General features: G+C 42.9%; 1 protein-coding gene across 2 annotated transcripts in view; it reads right to left on the reverse strand.

Annotated features, from left to right (window-relative positions):
- Positions 1-18220, reverse strand: part of LOC116994774 (sine oculis binding protein homolog) — a 99084-nt gene that overhangs the window by 32477 nt on the left and 48387 nt on the right. The window contains exon 5 of one of the 2 annotated variants that reach the window (XM_033056709.2): positions 3653-3748. The exons of the other annotated variant lie outside the window; for it this stretch is intronic. Coding sequence (XP_032912600.1) covers positions 3653-3748 — 96 coding nt within the window. The remainder of the gene's footprint in view (positions 1-3652; positions 3749-18220) is intronic. 2 annotated transcript variants of the gene reach the window in all.

Raw genomic sequence — 18220 nt, forward strand, 5'->3', positions numbered from 1 at the left:
GCTGGGGCTGTGGGCTTCTTGCTGGCCTTTTCACTCCAGCCTCCCCTTTCTTGGCAGTTAATCCCATCTTTCTCCCCACATCCACTATTAGCTGGACTGTACCGTTTCTTGACAATCACCTTACAGCAGGGACTAAATTCTGCCTTTTCCTTCAGGAAACAAAGAGATGTGCCTGAAAGAAAAGCTTCCAGCCACTCATGGAATAAGAAATTAAAATCCCGAGGCAGTGCCTATGGGAGAAGAATGGATGGCTGGCCAAGACAGCATGCTGATCTGGCTCTTCAAAAACAGATTTCTTTTATGTAGTTCCCGATATTTATCATGGCTAGCTAAACTTTAGACAACATGATTCTCAAAAATACTGTAGAGTCCACAAGGAAAATCTGATGTGCTCATTGATTAGAGCATCTTAACCACTTTGGTTTTTGTGCCCTACAACAAATCCCAGGACAAAACACATACAGATTTAGCTTGGGAAATGAGTAACCTATTCTAATCCCATAACTGCAAAATGGCTTACAATACTAACCAAAATATTTAATTGTCACTGCTTTTCTTAATGACCAGAACTACTGAACACACTTCAGGGGTTTCCTCTGCCTAAATTATACCTTTCTTTCTTCCTTCTATTTCCTATCAAACTTGCTCACATTCAAAAAAGACAAAAAACAAACAGAAAACCTGAGTTATACTTCATCAAATTATCTGCTCTTGTGGTGTGTAAGCAATGAAGAAAGCACACAATTTTCAATACTCCATGTTACTTTTGTAATACTCTATGTTACCATGCTTTAAAACCTCTCCAGGCATTGAAGAGTTAAAGCTTGCTGTATGTGCCTGTGACCTGGGATGTTAACATTCAGCCAGTGTAGCCTGGCTCCTGTGGGAGAGCCCTGGCATGCAGACCCAGCAGCAGCAACCCAGCCCTGGATCCTGGCTGGCAGCGCTCTCCCAGCATGAGCATTTCCCAAACAGAGGAGCCTGCCCTTGCCGAAACAAGCCTCGCTGGAAAATGGCAGCTAAACCCTAAAGCAAAGAAAGCGCTTTTGAGCTGAAGCCTCCAATTTCACCTGACAGACTATTACTCTCTTTACTCTGAACTACCTTCAGAAAACTCCAAGGATTCCCTCATTCTCAAAAGCATAAACAACTTTCAATTTCTCTTTTGTTTAAAAAAATCTTGTCTTTTCACTCAACCAGCATCTGACTTGTGCTGTTAGATTCTGGGTAAGTTTTCACCATTGGGAAAATATATTTTAGAGGATCAGCTATCCCCACTCCTTTCTTTCATGTTTGTTTTGGGTAGTTTTTTTTTTCTGTCTCTCAAGGAATACTGACTAGTCTGTAAGAGAAATAAGGTTTCTTGATGGTCAGTTCCAGTGAAGTTAGCCTTTGAAATTTGAGCACATTTTAATACAGCATTGTTTCCATAAAGTAAAATGTAGAAGGAATAACACTACCTCTCTGTGAAACACATAGAATCTTCAACAAATAACACTAGTTCCCCCACCACCCACACCTAGGCTCAACATCATATTTTCACCAAAATTTCCTAAAATACATCTTTAAAGATAGCAGAGGTACATATTCATTACTTGCCTACTATTTTTTTCCACATACTAATTGAGTACAGATTACATCCCTGCCAATTTTGTTTCCAATAGCATAGGAAAAATAAAACTATAACAAATTGCTTTTATTACTTCCTTAAACAAGAATTGAAACTTGTCCAAAAAAGCACATGAAAGACTAACTTTGATGACTTGAGCTTTTGCCAGACACAGTGGTGATATAATAAAGCAGAAACTTAAATGCGTATTAATAGAGGAATAAGCAACTGGGCATTAAAAGAATGCTTGATTTTAACAGCACAAAGTGGGTTAATTGGTTCATTAATGGTTCGCACTAAATATAAAGCAGATTTTAAATGGAAATATTACATGACTTATATGATGTTGTCTCTATTACTAAGTTTCTCCAGCACCAAGAAGCCCTATTGACTTTGGGAGCATCTTGGTGTGCTGTGGTGGCTTGTCAGGCCTGATTAGCAGCACAGTAATTAAGCATGGCCTTGAAAAAAGAGCTTCATTTATTTGGCACAGGAATTAAGAGTACACCAGGGAACTGCTTTTTGTGTTTGTCTAGTTTCCTCTCCTTAGGATGTAACACTGCTATGCCTGAAACCACCAGGAACTTCACAAAGGGTCAAGAGGGACCAAGACCACATCTCATGGGTCACCTTGTTTTTGGCTGGGGAGAATTACACTGGAAACAAACTGAACCTTCTAAGTGGCAGCTGTGGCTGTAAAAAGCATTGTCTTTACCAAACCAAGGGTTGGCTCAGCACACTTGTGGGGTAGGAGAGTGCAAGCCCTGTAGTGCAGGTGTGGCCAAGATGCTCTGCACTCTGGTCAGTGTGGGGAGCAGGGACTGGCCACCAGCCCCGGGCTGCTGCTTCCCGGCGTGGGCTCCTGTGGCCAGCTGACTGAACCTGGAGGCCACCTGAGCCCTGGGTTATGGGCTCATCAGCTCGACTTTCATTGCCTGTAGCACCTGGGGCACCAGGAGCGGCGCTTGGCCTTGAATCCGGGGGGGCAGGCACGGGCTTTAAGGCAGACAAATCCCAGCTCGCTCCTCCACTGCCACCCGCCTCTCCTCTAGTTACAGTGACAAAAAAAGAAATGTTGTTTCAAAGTAAAACCCCGTGTACTGACTCTCCATAAACAATTCCATTTAGCTAAATGATACATTTTACTTAAGTACAGATGAGAAGAAAGGCGAATGCAAGGAGAGATCTACCGACGTATCTAATCCTCCCTTTTCGAAAGCCATGCATGAATCTCTTTTAAATGTATGACAATCCATCCTCTGTTTACTTTAGGCAAACAGAAAAACTCATGGTGGAGCACTCATTTTTGCAAGCTAATCAAGAACATTAGGTCCCAACAGATTCATTTAATAGAAATATAATAGGCATTCCTGCTTGCTTTTAATCTCGTCTAGCTGCAAATGCTAAAATGAACAGCGAATTAACCCTGCCTTGGAACAGAGATGCTTTCACAGCTGATATCATCTCTCTTATGGCTTGTAAACACTCCAGGCTCCCTGTATGTGCTTTCCTGGCTTTTGCTCTTTCCCCACAGCAGAGGAGAGGAATGGAGAGGAGAGGAATGGACAGGAAAGGAGAGGATGCTTTGGACTGCATGCAGCTATGAAGGGGAGGAATAGGCAAGCTCTGAAGGGAAGACTGCCTGTTAGCAGAACAAAAAGCATCGCCACACCACCCGAAAACAAGGCAGAGCTAAAAGGCGGATGGGAGAGTGAGTTTGGGGTGCTCTGGGGGAAGGGGGGTTGCTTTCCGTGCATCACCAGCCACTCCCTGCACAGCTCTCCCTGATTTACCAGTGCAAGACAAGGTAGTAAGACAAGGCCATTCACGTGCTGACATTAAATATATGATATTTTTCAAGCAATCTGAGATCTTAAACTGTTCACGGATAGCAGAACTAGCATTAGAACGCTAAAACACTTTAAAAAAAAACCTATCATATTTCATAATGTATGTCATAATGAACAAAAGCCTTTAAAAAAAAAACGGTTTTCACTGTGCTAAAGTAACAATCTAGACTTGTTGTAAGTATGTTATTCTTACAAGTAGTTCGCAGTTATTCTTGAAGGCAAGTCTTGGAGTTTCCTTAGCATAGTGCTGCTGGGGAAAATTTTCAGCATGTCCATCTTCATCTCTAGCCTGAAGGGAAATATAATGGCCTATTTAGGGACTTACAAATAATGGAAGGAAAAAATAGCTAAAAGCATAACAGCTCAGATCATTAAAACAGACGGGAATCCCAAAATACAACATTATTAAAAAGCTTCTTTAAATAGTCAGTACACCTTTTAGATATGAGAACTTGGGATGCCGTTTTCTTACATAGCTTAGATTGAACATGCAAATCCATTGTGGAGTAATAATTAAAACAACAAGAGACAAAACCAAAATGAAATATTTGAGCTGGAAACTGAGTAACTCAGGGTTTCAATTTACTCCATTGCATTTTTCAGGATTACATTACATATGTACTCATTTAAACTTTTTGACATGCTTCAGCGATCCCTAGATAATGTACTTGTATTTTCAGTTTAACAGTAAGGCCAAAAAAAAATGTTTTCATACTCATAATTTACATGTAATATTATTACAAATAAATGGATTCCCCCTCCATGTTTAAGTGAAGATTTGAAAGGAGCAATCATCTAGTGAGAACAATGATCTTTCAGTCAAATGCAGTCAAAATATTTAATGACGAAGATGCATTAAAAGTTACTGGTTATTTGTAACTACATTGTTAATCAAGAAAGCTGAAGTTTAAATGGAGACATTACCAGAGCCCATTAGCAATCCTGCTTGCATATAGTATTTTTCCCTTCTCATCTCGAGCGTTTTCTGCTTTTGAGTTAAAGCAAAAGGGAGAAGCAGGTGAAAGGAGGAGTGTCAGCAATACGCTCATTACACTGTTCATTTGAGTGACACTTGCACTCCGTTCCGCTCCATCTCATCTGATTCCTGACTGTTCACTCTCTCCCTCTCACAGCCTCCCAAAATTCACAGCTGAGCTGTCTCCCTCACATATGGCTTGCATATAATTATGCACATTCCATTTTACACTGCATTAAAATGATGAGCTCCTGGCTCCCTGCCAACCTATTTAAATCAGCCCCTGCCCAAAGAAGCCGGGGAGAGGAGGAGGGCAGAGGCAGGGTGACCAGAGAGGGGGCGAGGGCTGCAGGGTGAGGAGCAGGCAGCCCTGCTGCCCATCCCTCCTGCTGCCCCCTGTGTGCTCCTGGGGCAGGTGTTCAGGGATGCCCAGGTGCCATCCGGGCACACCTTGGTGCCCGTGGCTGGGCTGGCACACTGCTCGCGTGTCAGCGCCCGGCACCCAATCCTTCAGCATTGGCATTTATGAAAGATATTTACACCTTGCAGTGTAAAACACGGCTTGTTAGTCTTCTGCCTCTCCCTGAGGAGATGGGCTGGGAAAGGGAGACGTGGGCTAACAGCACTATCGATTTTTAGGAAAACATGCAGGGTCTGCACCTCAAAGCCTCTTATTTGTCTCGGGCCTCTGCTTGTCAGCCATGGGGTGTAAACATAGTTTGCCCAACAGAAAATGCACTTTTTACAGTGCAAAATCTGCCCAAAGGTGTCTTTTGGGAAGTACCTAAAATTGACTATTAGTACAAGAACTGGGAAAAAAGTTAATTCTGTATGTTTCCTAGCAGTTTATAGGTATTTTCTCTCAATGCCCTCAATAGCTGTGGGGTGAAAAATGTTTAAAACTTTGCTTTAAAACCACAAGAAAGAGGATTCCTGAGCATCTGAACTCACTTTTATATTGACAAAGGTTTAAATGCATTCTTCTAATTAGTAGTTTGAAACTGAAACATCTCTTACACAATAAATCTACCTCCATGCTGCCTGGAATACAAAGTTCAAATCTGACTGGGTTTTCTAAAAAAAACACCTCAAAATTCTCATTTTGAAAACAAGCATTGTCCTTTCCTTTCCTCCTTAAAGGAATATGGGCAACCCACTGAATCTCTCCCAGGTCATCTAGAAGACAACTGGGGGATGAATGCTTTAAAAATGCCTTGCACAAATAGAAACAGATCTCAGCACAGGAAAACAGATGCCAACAGGATGCTCAGTGATGGACAGCTAGGGAGATACTGGTGGGGCACAGGTGTTGTGTGGAGCTCTGGATGCTGTTGGTGCCCCCAGAACCCTGAAATTTTATCTTGGCACCATGCAATGCATTGTGCGTGTGGTGGCCGGCACATTGCAACCTGCCAATGACCCTCTGAAGCATTATCCTGGTGCACGCACACACCTTGTAAAATGAAATGGATATCAGGGTGTTTGGAGTGCATCTGTCAAAATATAGACACAAACCCCACTGACCTTGACCTGCTTACCAAAACTATGCCAGTTACACCAAGGTTATTCACCCCTGCTGATGGCAATATGTTCCTGCTCCTACCAATCCAAACCTTGTTTTATTTAATTTTGGATGCCACTAAAATTTCCTAGTCTCAAGACCTGTTTAGCTACATACTGCCATAATTTGCTCAGGCAGGAGAAACACACCTAATTTAGCTAGCTGGTTCCATTGTAAAAAAACACCTATTCTGAGCAGTCAGGACTAATTCTCCAGTATCTTTACATTAATTCATTACTACCATCTTCCAACTGTAAATAATTTGCGGAAGGAAACACTCTTACATCGTTTGTCACTGTTCTAAGCATACTTTAAAAGTGGCTCAGAATTCATCTTGTAGAGACAATATTGTGATGCATCTGTGCCTACACTGACCCACTCTCAATCACTGCTGCACACCTCGTGACTGCCTTGGTTCCCCAGCATCTCACTCACAGCAAGCTGGCAGCTACAGCTTTGCCATCAGGCCTGGCTGCCATGGGATGCTATTGTTCAAAAGAAAACAACTGCAAAAACACCCAAGCCAAATCTGTGATCGCTCTGATTTTTCATAAAAATGCTTTACTACTGCTAACATCATTATAGGAATGCTCTCATCAAAAAATGTAAGTACTAACTGCTAGATGTGATTGATTGGTTACATGTAATATATGGGACAACTGCTCTCACAGCACATTTTGTTCCAGGACCAAAAAAGGCATCAGCTCATGTTCTGAGGCCTGGAACCATGGTTAGCACTTCTAGTTTTATCAGTGCAACTTTGCTGTGGCAGTGCCTCTCCTGGGATTCACTGAATCTCCTAATTCAATACCCTCTGCTGGCAGACAGCTGCCTTCCCGTCAGCTGCATGGGATACGAGAGGGAAGGTGGCCCATAGCCAGCCCCTGGGGACACCGGGCTGGACACTTGACAAGACCAGTGGCACACACTGCTGGAGCAGAGCACACTGCCCAAGGAGCAGTGTTGGCAAAGATGATCTAGTGAGGAAGCTGCAGTTGACTTGGTAGAGGTGGTTTGGCTGTAAGGCCAGCCTGATGATGGGCTGTGTGGGAAATCATGACCTTTAATTGCAGGTTAGATACCAGGAAGCCCTTCTTAATGACAGGTACAGCAAAGCACTGGAGCAGATTGCCTAAGGAGACTGTCAAAGCCCCATCACTGGAGTTTTTTAAGACCAGATTAGGCAAACATCTGCCAGGAATGACACGCATGGAGTAGTTCCTGATGTGGGGAAGCTGGACAGATGAGAGTACCTCCTTTCCTAGGTCCCTTTTTTCTCTGCTTTCTACTGCTGAGCTTTGAAAGAAAATGGCAGGAGGCTAAGGAAAAAAAAATAACAAAACAAAAAACAACAAACCAGAAAACAGGATCTGAAAGGATCTCTCTGAAAATAGCACAGCATTTGATGTTCAGAGATATGTGTACTCATTAATAACTGCATGATGACAACTAGCTTTGGCAATAGAAACTGTGCTATTTGTTCATAAACCAGCCAGCCTATATTGGTGAAAGATGCCAATAGTTTGGAAACAGACTATATATTCAGTCAAGATTCCTTTTTTAACACAACGGAGGAAGAACAATAAACAGCAGAATTTCCTCCTCTCCAAAAAGTGTGGATATTTGCTTCTCCTTATTCTCAGACAAAAATGATCTTGATCCAGACAGAGGATTTCTTAGCTTCAGTATAAGTCTTTTTATGCAGCTTTAGCTTTGGGAGAGGAAATCTGTGCTTACATTTTAATATTAAGGGCAGGATCTTACGATAGTGTAAGCCACAAGGCAGGTTGAACCAAATAATTTATTAAGATGGAACTTGTTAATGCAAAGCTTCCAGGGAAATGGGACAATGCATTTGCAAAAAAATCCTACTGCTTAGTCCACAGAACTCTAATGCCACTTAACCAAAAGCAACTAACATTAAGAGCAACAGTCACTTGAGTAAGGCAGAGTGACAGAATATTAGTCTGCTTACTCGGGATAAAATTGCCACCTAATTTCCATAAATGTCCATTGAAACAGATGAAACACGGGAATGTTACCCCCAGATACGTTAAAGGCAGGCAGGCATTAGCTGAATGTCTCTGGTAGGACAGAGAATAAGCTGCAAGGAGCTGAATAGCGTTGCTATAGAAGTGCAGATAATTGCATCGAGGCTCCTGTCCTGTGGCGATGAACAGAGGAAATTCACATCACCCTTAATACTATTGTCTCCAGAGGCTGGCTGCAGATGGGAACTGAAAGCTCTGTTTCCGTTTCCACCACAAAGGTTATCTCTCCTTTCACTGAAACTCGAAGGAAGTCCTTGGGGAGACCCTAATCCTTGAAATTCTAGTTCCTGTGCATTTCTGTTGTCCCAGATAATCAATTATCATGCTCTCTACATTCACTGTACCAGCAATAGTAAAAATAGTACTAAACTTCCACCTGCTGGGTGTATTATTCCCAGAAATGGGAGCACACTTGCTGTGGGCTGGGTGGTGGGGGACCCCAACATCAGGGTCCTGGGTGGGGGTGCTGTGCTGGGAATGGAACAGTGCCAGGGAAGACGGTCCAGAGAGGCTGTTCAGTTACTGTGCAGATACAGGAATGAGCAAGCCCTCAGCTCAGAGAAAGTCTTCCTTCAGGAAAAGCTCCCACTAATGTTTGATGAGAGGTTTTCTCTTCACAAGGACTTCAAGATTTTCCTGAATCACAGAGTGATGGAATAAGCAGTATTTATTTGCTTGTTGCCTCTCTCAGCTGCACTCTATTGACTAATCTCCACGGTTGTAATAGTACACCACTCCAAACCTCTAAAATCTTCTCAAGATTTTTGAAAAAGTCCCAGGTATTTTGAAAACATGTCCAAACAAGGTTTCATGAAATCTCTCAAGACTCAGATCAGTGAAAAGAAAGGACCTAAAGGCCGGTTGTTTATCCAGTTGTTATCATTTACATCCCACAAAAATTGAGGTTATCCCTTTAGCCTGACCTCTGGTGAGTGGTACAGGTTAGAGATGACCACCCTACCCAACATTTTCCAGCCTGCGGTCTTTTTACCAACAGTGACTCTCTGCACACTTGGTGGTGGTCTATGGAGAACTTGCAGGTCACGTGCTACTAAGTCCCCTTGTTTCCAGCTGCTAAAATGCATTTAAAGACAGCTAAAAATACATTAAATACTTTCCTAATGTTATTTTTCCATGTAAGCAACTGCTGTAGTCACCACAGGAATGTTATTTGATCGCCAAGGGGAGGGGAAGTGGTCTGAGAGACAATCTGTCTACTGGAGGTGATCTACAAAGTTAAAAAGAAATTGGGAATATGCCCTCTTGTAACTTCTTTATTAAGTATGCAAAGGAAAACCAGAAGGGTTTTTGCTGACTTGTTGCCTTCCCTTCTCTCCCCAAACATGCCACACAAACACATGTACCAACTCACACGTGCACATCTCCACCCATTACTAAAGTTAGGGACTGAGACCTTGTTTATGCTGGAGGAAGACACCAGCAGATAGAAACCAGCACAACAACATCACCAAACCAAACCTTGGGACTGCACATGCAGCTCTTCCCAGGTCCTGAGAAGAGGGCATACTGCCAGGAGACGGATTTTGTTGCCATTTTGTTGCCTGGGGTCTCTCCATAGACTTGCTTGAAATCTCTCCCTGGCACTCAGCTGCTCCTGGCTCCTATACATTACAATACAGACTCCACAACTCTGGAGTCCCTTTCCCAGAGGGAAGTTATATGGTCCCCACGAAGGAGCAAAGATGTCCCTGTGAAGTCCCTAAGCAGAGCCTGAGGTTCAAACTCCTGCAGGTATCCTCAGCAAGACAAAGGTTCCTGTTGCTGTCACAGTTCTTGCTCACAGCTGCTCTTGCCTTACTGCAACATGTCCAGCACAGACAGTGATGAATCTAGACCCAAACTCCAACCTTTGTTCAAATTTTAGTTGCCATTTCAAAAGCAAATACAAAACCTGAATGCAAAGCCACTAATGGCAGGCTGGATTAGAAAAACATCTCGAGTTCTCATGTTTAGGAGAAGGTTTGGTGTGGAAGTGAATTCAGGAGCCAGCGATCTGGCCAGTGTGATTAACCCCTGAGAAAATATCTAATTCTGAATATCCTGCAAACTTCTCCACTGTGCTGACAGACAAAATACTCCTTGACTTCAAAAATAAATAATCACCAGGTCAAACCTGCTATTCTAACCAAACCCAGCCCACACCGCCTCATCATCCCTTTCTGAGCACATGTAAAATCTCCTGACAAACAGGCAGTTTTGTTGAGAAAAGCCAACCCAGAAAAAATGCATTACAACAAAGAAGGAGAAGGTGCCAAATTGGAATGATAGGGCAGCGTTTCTGAAATTATCCTTGTCAAAGCAACTAAGGACTGTCACATTCATTTTCTTGCATAACTGAAGCACACTAAAAAATCCAAACAAATGTGCCTGCAAATCTGAAAAACAGTTATTTAAGGATCTTTTCTCCTTTTTTTCTATTTTTTTTTAATGCTTGTCTTCCACAGGCTATGGCTATGGCTCTGAATGGTCCAGCTTTATGTATTAAATTTTTCACTCAGGATTTCATGGTATAAAATTCTCCACAGTTTATGTTTAAAATGCAAGCTGCAAACTGTATTATAATGTAAGGAACATTATAAGTGAATCAAAAGGAAATACGAATAACAGTACTACTCTAGTGCCTGCTAAAGTAATAACTTCCATCCTACTGCACTTAAAACTTACACCAAAAAATTGGTTCAGCTTTCTGGATTCTATAAAACTTTTCCTCCCCTTCCCTCAGTTTTGTTTCGTACATATAGAAGAACCCTGATTTCCTGCTGGACTTCTCATCATTCCAGGCAAAATCAGGATTTTCTTTTTATACTATATATTTCTTTATATAGTTTGCAATGCTGTACATTTATGGCCCTTCCTACCAGGGTCATAAAATACCTAGAAAAAACTGGTGATCACTTTCAGTCTCCCAGTACATCCAGAAAGAGCAAATGAATTAAAAATAGCCTTGTCTACTGTCCTGGATTGCTTCTCTAATTTTTATAGGAAGAGGAGTAGAAGGTTTGAGATGTTAAGTGACCACAAGCAAGCCAAGGTGGTCCAGCCTCAATCCAGTTGTTAAAGCAGGGAACTGCCTAATGTTCTCAAGTGAAAACTCTGCATTGAGCCTCATATTCCCACTGCATTCCAGACTTACAGACTTCTCCTTTCTCTATCAGTCAATACCCAGGTAGCATTCCCGCCTTCCACAGGACTGCGCTACCCTCTCCCTGACAGTTCATGGCATGGTGATGTGTGAGAAGTGTTCAGGTGGCTGCCTCAAAAGCCAATTTTTCAAACTGCACAAACCATATCATAAATTTTTTCTAACCACTTCCAAATTGTGAAAGAATAAATATAATAAGAAACGCATAGCGTTGAAACAATTTGATATAAACTTTGTTTATTGCCCCTTTGAACATTTTTTCAACAAGTCACTGCTGTGTGGGATCTTCCTAAACGTGAGCCTATCCTGCTAATCTCCCTCCTGATTCACGACAGGCCTGATCCAGAGACACTAATGGACCTTGTCTGACAGTTATTGCAACTTATTCAATACCCAGCCTAAAATATGGCCAGGAAAGAAATGAAAATATACTACAGACCTGCCGGTAGCTTCCATTTTTGTAATGGGTAGCTCACATCAGCATAGTCAGTAAGCTTTCCCTCTCTCTTCACATTCCCTGATTATTATCATTTTTGAGATTAAATCGATTTCCAAAGTATTCTGTGTGTTTCACTGTCAGGTAGCTCAAGTATTCCTTGTCACTGCTGCCATTTTTACAAGGGTTCTCCTGCGCAGGTGACAGATTTGGGGACAAGGCAAGCACACATTTCCAATGAACCTGCCAGAGAAGCAGGGAGACAAAACACAACATCAAGGAAGAAAAAAACAAACAAAGAAAAAACCCCAAAACAAACACTAGGGGAAAAAAAAACAATCAGATGTTAGTAAGGGCTACCTAAGGCTCACAGACCAAACAGAGAGCTGTCCCTAGTGAATTTGTTTCAATGCATTTGTGTATTTCAAGCTTTTGCATTGTAAATACCAGAGCAACAATGCGGATTTTCTCTGATTGCAGTGTCACATATATGATTTATCATCTTGACTCAGAGCATATTTCTTTAAAGCAATTGCAGGCTGGTTTAATGAACTCCTCTCCCACTGGCTTTTATAGACTAGTCATGATCAACATACCATTAAGATAAACCTCGTGCCCCATCCCTCCCCCCTCTGACAGCTTGCCTTATTTGCCTCACAACAGTCAATATCCAATTAAGAGGCAACAGATTTGATCGATACAGAAGGTAACAATAAGAGTTAAACAGCTGGTAAATTCTACATGTACTCTTTTTCTTCAATTCCCATCTTCGTGGTATATAAATGGTTCTGAGCTTTGAGTAAATGCAGAGAAGGAAAAACAATGGCCAGGTCTGACTGGTAAAGCTTTCCCTCAAATGGGCTGTGTCTGCAAGCTACTGCACAGCCATAAATGCTTGTCTGGGGCCACTGCAAGACAGGCAGGATCCTATTCTCTGTATTTTCTGTGGCCTTTTAAAGGTTGAAAATAGAAATCTCCTCCTGGTCTGGTTACAAGCCACATGTCACTTCAGTCATTCACACATGAAAATGGAGGGGCTGTAATATTATTAAAGCAATCATTTATGAGCTGGGCCAAGGGATGACTGGTCTGGAGAGGGGGGCAAAACCCAACAGGAATGGAATGTAGGCAGGAGAACAGGCAAGCAGCGGGTGAAAAGAAATGAGGGGAAGGTTTGGTACAAATGACATATTCTACAGCCTTAATATCATCTCCCAGTCTTTCTGCCAATGATGAATGACTGCAATAAAAGGTGGGATAGTGGCACATACAAGCAGGAAAAAAGCAAAACCTGCCTGGTGGTGGAGACCATTCATTTTAATTCCCAGCAGCCCAGGTAGAGGTCAGGGACTGAGGTCACAATATCACCACTGCCTTTGGGTCTAACACCAGGTACAGTACTTCTTCCTCAACTCCTGCCACTTTTTTTTGAGGCTTTTATTCAAAGTTTTACTTTCAAAGACATTTCACAGAGTACTAGGCTGATATAATGAGGTCCAAATGAGATACCTCTCCTTTTTCAGGATTCCCACTCTATTTTAAACAAGAAGAAGTAATGACCATGTGGGATGCCACGCCCTCACTGACAAATGGGACCTAATTCAAACACCTCTGAGCTTGCTCCCAACACTGGTAGAAAGTTATTCCTAAATCACAGTGGCATGCCTGTGTTCTCTACTGCCCACTTCAACCCTCTGTCATTTGGAGGGATTCCAATAACATATATCATGTCTAAAACCAGGGAACTATCTGTTCAAACTCATAAGAAAGCTCAGAGCACACAGATCTTTTCAGGCAATGGGAGGCAACTGACTACAATTTATGTTCCAAACTTGCCTTGGGATTTGAGAAGTCCAATTCCGAGTTCTCCTTTCTGTCACAATAAGATTAAATGTATTGGAAAACACCTCCCTCCTCCCAGCTCCCTTCACTATCAACTTCCACAGGGAGCAGTTGCAAGTAGATCTTTGGCCAGGTTTCTGAATCTAAAGTAATCCACTTCTAAGTGTTTACTTCAGGCCCCAACTTTTACCAGAATACACCTTTTTTTTTTTTCAATTCTGTGCATTTTTATTACGGAAAAAACCCCAAAATTATACTACTTTAACTCTTAAAGATAGACTTTAAAAATGGGGATGCTTGCACTTGAAAAAGGAACAGAAAGAAACACATTTTTCTGTCTTCTGCATTCACTCATATGGGCCTGCCCCTGACTCACCTTGCCCCTTACCATACAGCAAAAGTCTGCATGTTTTGCCATGTAATCCTGTAATCCTGATTCTGATGGTTGGACATGATCAATTTTGACAGTTGGACTTGGTGACATTAAGGGTCTTTTTCAACCTTAATGATTCTGTGATTCTCTCTTCAACTTCTCGCTCTCAGCTCCTGTCTTGAAAAGCATCCCTTAGGGCTTCACCAGACTCTGAAAACTCCCAGTTAGCACTGATGTCTCGTCAGGCATATGTACAAGTATTTACATGCCACCCCTACCATTTCATGGTCGCACTGTCAGCTTTTCAAAACTTCCATGTGTTTATTCCAGGCTCTTATGTGTTTGTCCCTTAGATAGCTCCTGTTTTCAAATATATATTGCAAATACTTAGCCAATAACCTTGCTTTCAGCCCTGACCTCCTTTAATGTTTCCTCACTATTCTGTGGACTGCTCAGCATCACCTCAAACGTGTCACCCATTGTGTTGCTGGGCCTGCTGAAATCCAGCTGTTGTCCTATGCAATAGGTCTGCTGCCACAGGTCTGTCTCATCTTCCTCAAAAATGGAGGTACTGCTTCAACAGGGAAGAAAAAAGATGCAGATAGGACACTCTTCTGCAAAACTGGTACCACAGCTGAAGAGCTGGGAGCCCCAAAATCACACCCCCACACCGTGAGTGCCCCTGGGTCCTCCATTCAAGGGCTGGACTTTAAGCAGCCTGGTAGGCTTTGCAATATTCGAAGAGAAAAGTACTCCTGATGTTTCTCCACTCCCAGGATGTAAACTGCATGCTTGCCTCTTCTGTCTCCAGCACAGGGACTTATCTATCTTAGTTTAGGGCTCAGTTGAAAGGATGTTCCTGTGTAAGAAGAGTTTGGAGAAACCTGCAGCAATGTGTCCTTTGGTCTATCATCCGCTATGCACAGCTCTACAAGTTCCCCATTGTTTGACTGAGATGTAGAGCCTCTGTCTTGGTCACAGTGTATATTGCAGTAGGAGATAGCAAGGCTTGAAGGAAACTGGTGCTCTAATTATTACCACTACACAGAAGTACAAACCAGCTCTAAATAAACACTTTAAGCACACTCTTACTCTACTAAATATTGCGATCTGAAAAATTTCACATAATTTTCTATTCCTTAATTTATGCCATCAAAATCCAAGGCCCAGCTCTCTTGCCTGCATCCAGACCACTTTGCATTGGCTTTGTAAAGCACAGGAATGGTCTCGACCTCTGTTGTTCTTAGTGCACTTTTCCCTCTGTGCCTACAGATACTCTAAAGTGAAGAAAGCACCTACGTGCCCCTCGCACAACCATGAGTGAAATTAAGCTTAGGCAAAGGCCAGAGCTAGCAAGATAACCACTGGGGTAGTGACAGATGTTCAGCCTAACATAAGATTGAGGCCAGTAGACAGGAAAATCCGTCTGTGTTTCCCAGTACTACTGGCAGGAGGAGGACTGTGGTGGTAGCCATCACTTTTTCATTAGCAACAGCCTGGTCAGAGAAAAAAGAAGCCAAGGAATTGTCTTTTTATATTCAGAGTGTGAGTTCAAGGAACAAAATTATAATTTAAATTACTTACATCTAACTATGTAATTAATGTTCATGTCAGTTTATTACAGGCATCTTCACCATCGATGCTGTGAAATGCAACTTAGTGACTTTTTTTGTGGGGAACAAGCTGGAACAACCATTAGTCTCCCTTCCATTGTTTATATATTAATCATTGAATTGTTACGAATATTGTTAATCTCATTATCCTAATTACATGTGTTCTGTCTTCTTAGAGTAGCATTCCTTCCAGAATTAGAGTGTTTCACACATCTCCATTGTTTCCCTGTCTCAGTTTAGAAACTTGGTGGGGAATCGCTGGCATCAAAGGAAGGTGGAATGAGTATTGAGCACAAGAAGCTGCAACATCAGCTGCTTAGCAGGGAGGGGAAATCCAGGAGTGCTCTTTAACAACCGGCACACTTCACAGTATCCACTGGCAGAACATTCCACACGGCGGGAGGTGAGGCTTAAAAACACTGGTGCACTCTAATCCTTTAAAAGCAGCCTGGGTCTCTTTCTGGAAGTCTAGGTCATGTGCCTGGCACTGCCTCATATGGTGTCTCTCTTCCGCCATTTGTTTATTTGCTTCTGGCAGTTTTGGCAGTGAGGTATCGGAGTGAAATGCACACCACTCCATACATATGGCGGGAAGAATCTAGTGCATCAGTTGAATGCATACTGTACTGTATACACATTCTGTTTTATCTCTGAGCACAGCTGTGCTGTAAAAGCTTACAAAATGTGAAGCCTTCTGTGCAGCAAAAACATCGACAGGAGAAGCTGGCCTATAACTTATTAGGTTGTGACACAAGCCAAAAAAAGACAGAGTTACAGCTGACAACTCCTGGCATCGTGATGAAAAGCACAATGGCTCAAGTTAGAGAGGGAGTGTCAGCCCTAACTTCTTGTTTTGGACTTTCACTGCCATGGGTCACAAATAGCATCGCTGGTTTGTTCTAGGACAGTGATTCCCAATCCCAGTGCACAGCTTCCAGCTCATGACTGAAGCAAACAGGAAATCATCCCCCTGGTGCCCCACTGTGCTTGCAGGCAGCCTGTGCTATGATGGGATTCAAGGAGGGGGTGGGCAGGAGCCAAAAAGCAATTGTGCCTCTCTTCCTCACCCAGCACAGCAGCCTTCAAGCTGGGATCAGTCCTGCATTCCCTACTCCCCCTGCAAACTGGGCTGAAGATAGTGGAAACACATGGTAGGAAACTCAGGTGCTGGTTGAAGCAGATGTCTGCTAGGCTTTTTGTCACCACAACCTTGAATCAGGGACTCTCTATCTAAATCTGAGAGAGAATGGCCACTCTGGGTCAAATGTAAGGTACCTTAGCTCAGGCTTGTCTCCAGCAGCAACCAGTGTCACTCTCTTGAGGAGAGTAAGCTACATTGAGGAGCAATTGGCTACCAGTCCTTCCAGAGGTACTCACCTGCCCTGAGGGCAGTAGGAATTGATGTGTAAAAGGTTTGATAAGTGAGTTTGGCCTGTGTGTCTATGGTTCCTGAATTTTTTTACAAAAATCTATGTGAAGTGCTGAGTTAGGTGAGATCATAGTACATCTCCTTCCCTACCTACTGATGGACTCCATATGTGCATGTCTGTGTAGGCAGAGGAAGTGTGGTGAGAAAGCAAAACAGAGAAGGAGAATGCAGGTGAGATGGCATTTTTAGGACACAGAAGAACTGCTCTGATAAGAAAGCCATGACTGGAGACATCACCCTTGTTTCCTGATCCCATAGGAATGAATTCCTTAAGCAGCTTGGTGCTGGACTTCTCAGGGCTGACCTGTGTCGCTTCCCAGTGATGCTCCCTCGCTAGAGAAAAAGAATCCCTCCTGTCCAGCCTCTCCACTGCCTGAGGTGACATAGACTCTCAAGGTGGGCCTCTGGCTCCAGCAGCTTCCTTGTCAGACACAGGTTGTGGAGAGCACCTTATGGTGGGGCAGCACACTGGCATTCCACAGGCACTCCCATGGGAGTCACACACTTTTCTGCTCCTCACAGAAACTTATTCTCCTCAGGCAGGACCCCACCTGATTCCAAGGGAAAAGGGGAGCTAAACCCTCCTGTCAACAGGAGCTGAGGGAGAAAATCATCCCCCAAGGAAGCTTTCATCTAGCTGCTGCCATGTCCCTCAGCTGTGAGGAGACTTCCTCTAGCACAGTCACGACACCTTCAAACTCAGCTGCCCAAATGTCATTGCAGAAGTCCTGCAGCCGGGCACTGGCCCTGCAGGGGATGAAATACAACCCCAGCCAGGTTCAGCCTGTCTGCCTTGTCTCATGGGAGCACAGCTGCAAGGTTTTTACATCGCACTGGGTCCATTGCCTTCTTCCCTAGCCCTGGGGGTGACACCCTGGCTACTCCATGGCAAAGGGCAAGGGGGACAGGACTGTCACATTTGGGGGAAAGACAGACAAGAAAGAGCAATTTAAGGCCCAGTTAGACATTCTGTCACTTCCACCAAATACATGAAAATAAAAGAGAAGTAAGGGAAGGGAAAATAACAACTTTTTGCCTCAAGCTCTAATTGCTGCTGATGTTAGTTCATTTTCAACAATTGACTTTAATTGCATCTCTACACTGGGTAAACTTTCTTTTTCAAAAGTTATTTTAAATACATGGCAGACTGCTCCTTAAAACCTGGCCATGGTCTGCACTAGAGGACATAGTATCAGTGAAAGGCAATCAGAGTTTTGGAACAGCTCTTACATAAGATATGCAATAATAAGGACTTATCCACTTTAAATAATTTTAAAATTTTGTATAAAAGAGAGAGACAATGGATGTGATAGTAGT

This window comes from Catharus ustulatus, chromosome 3 (genome assembly GCF_009819885.2).
Source record: "Catharus ustulatus isolate bCatUst1 chromosome 3, bCatUst1.pri.v2, whole genome shotgun sequence".
Lineage (NCBI taxonomy): Eukaryota > Metazoa > Chordata > Aves > Passeriformes > Turdidae > Catharus > Catharus ustulatus.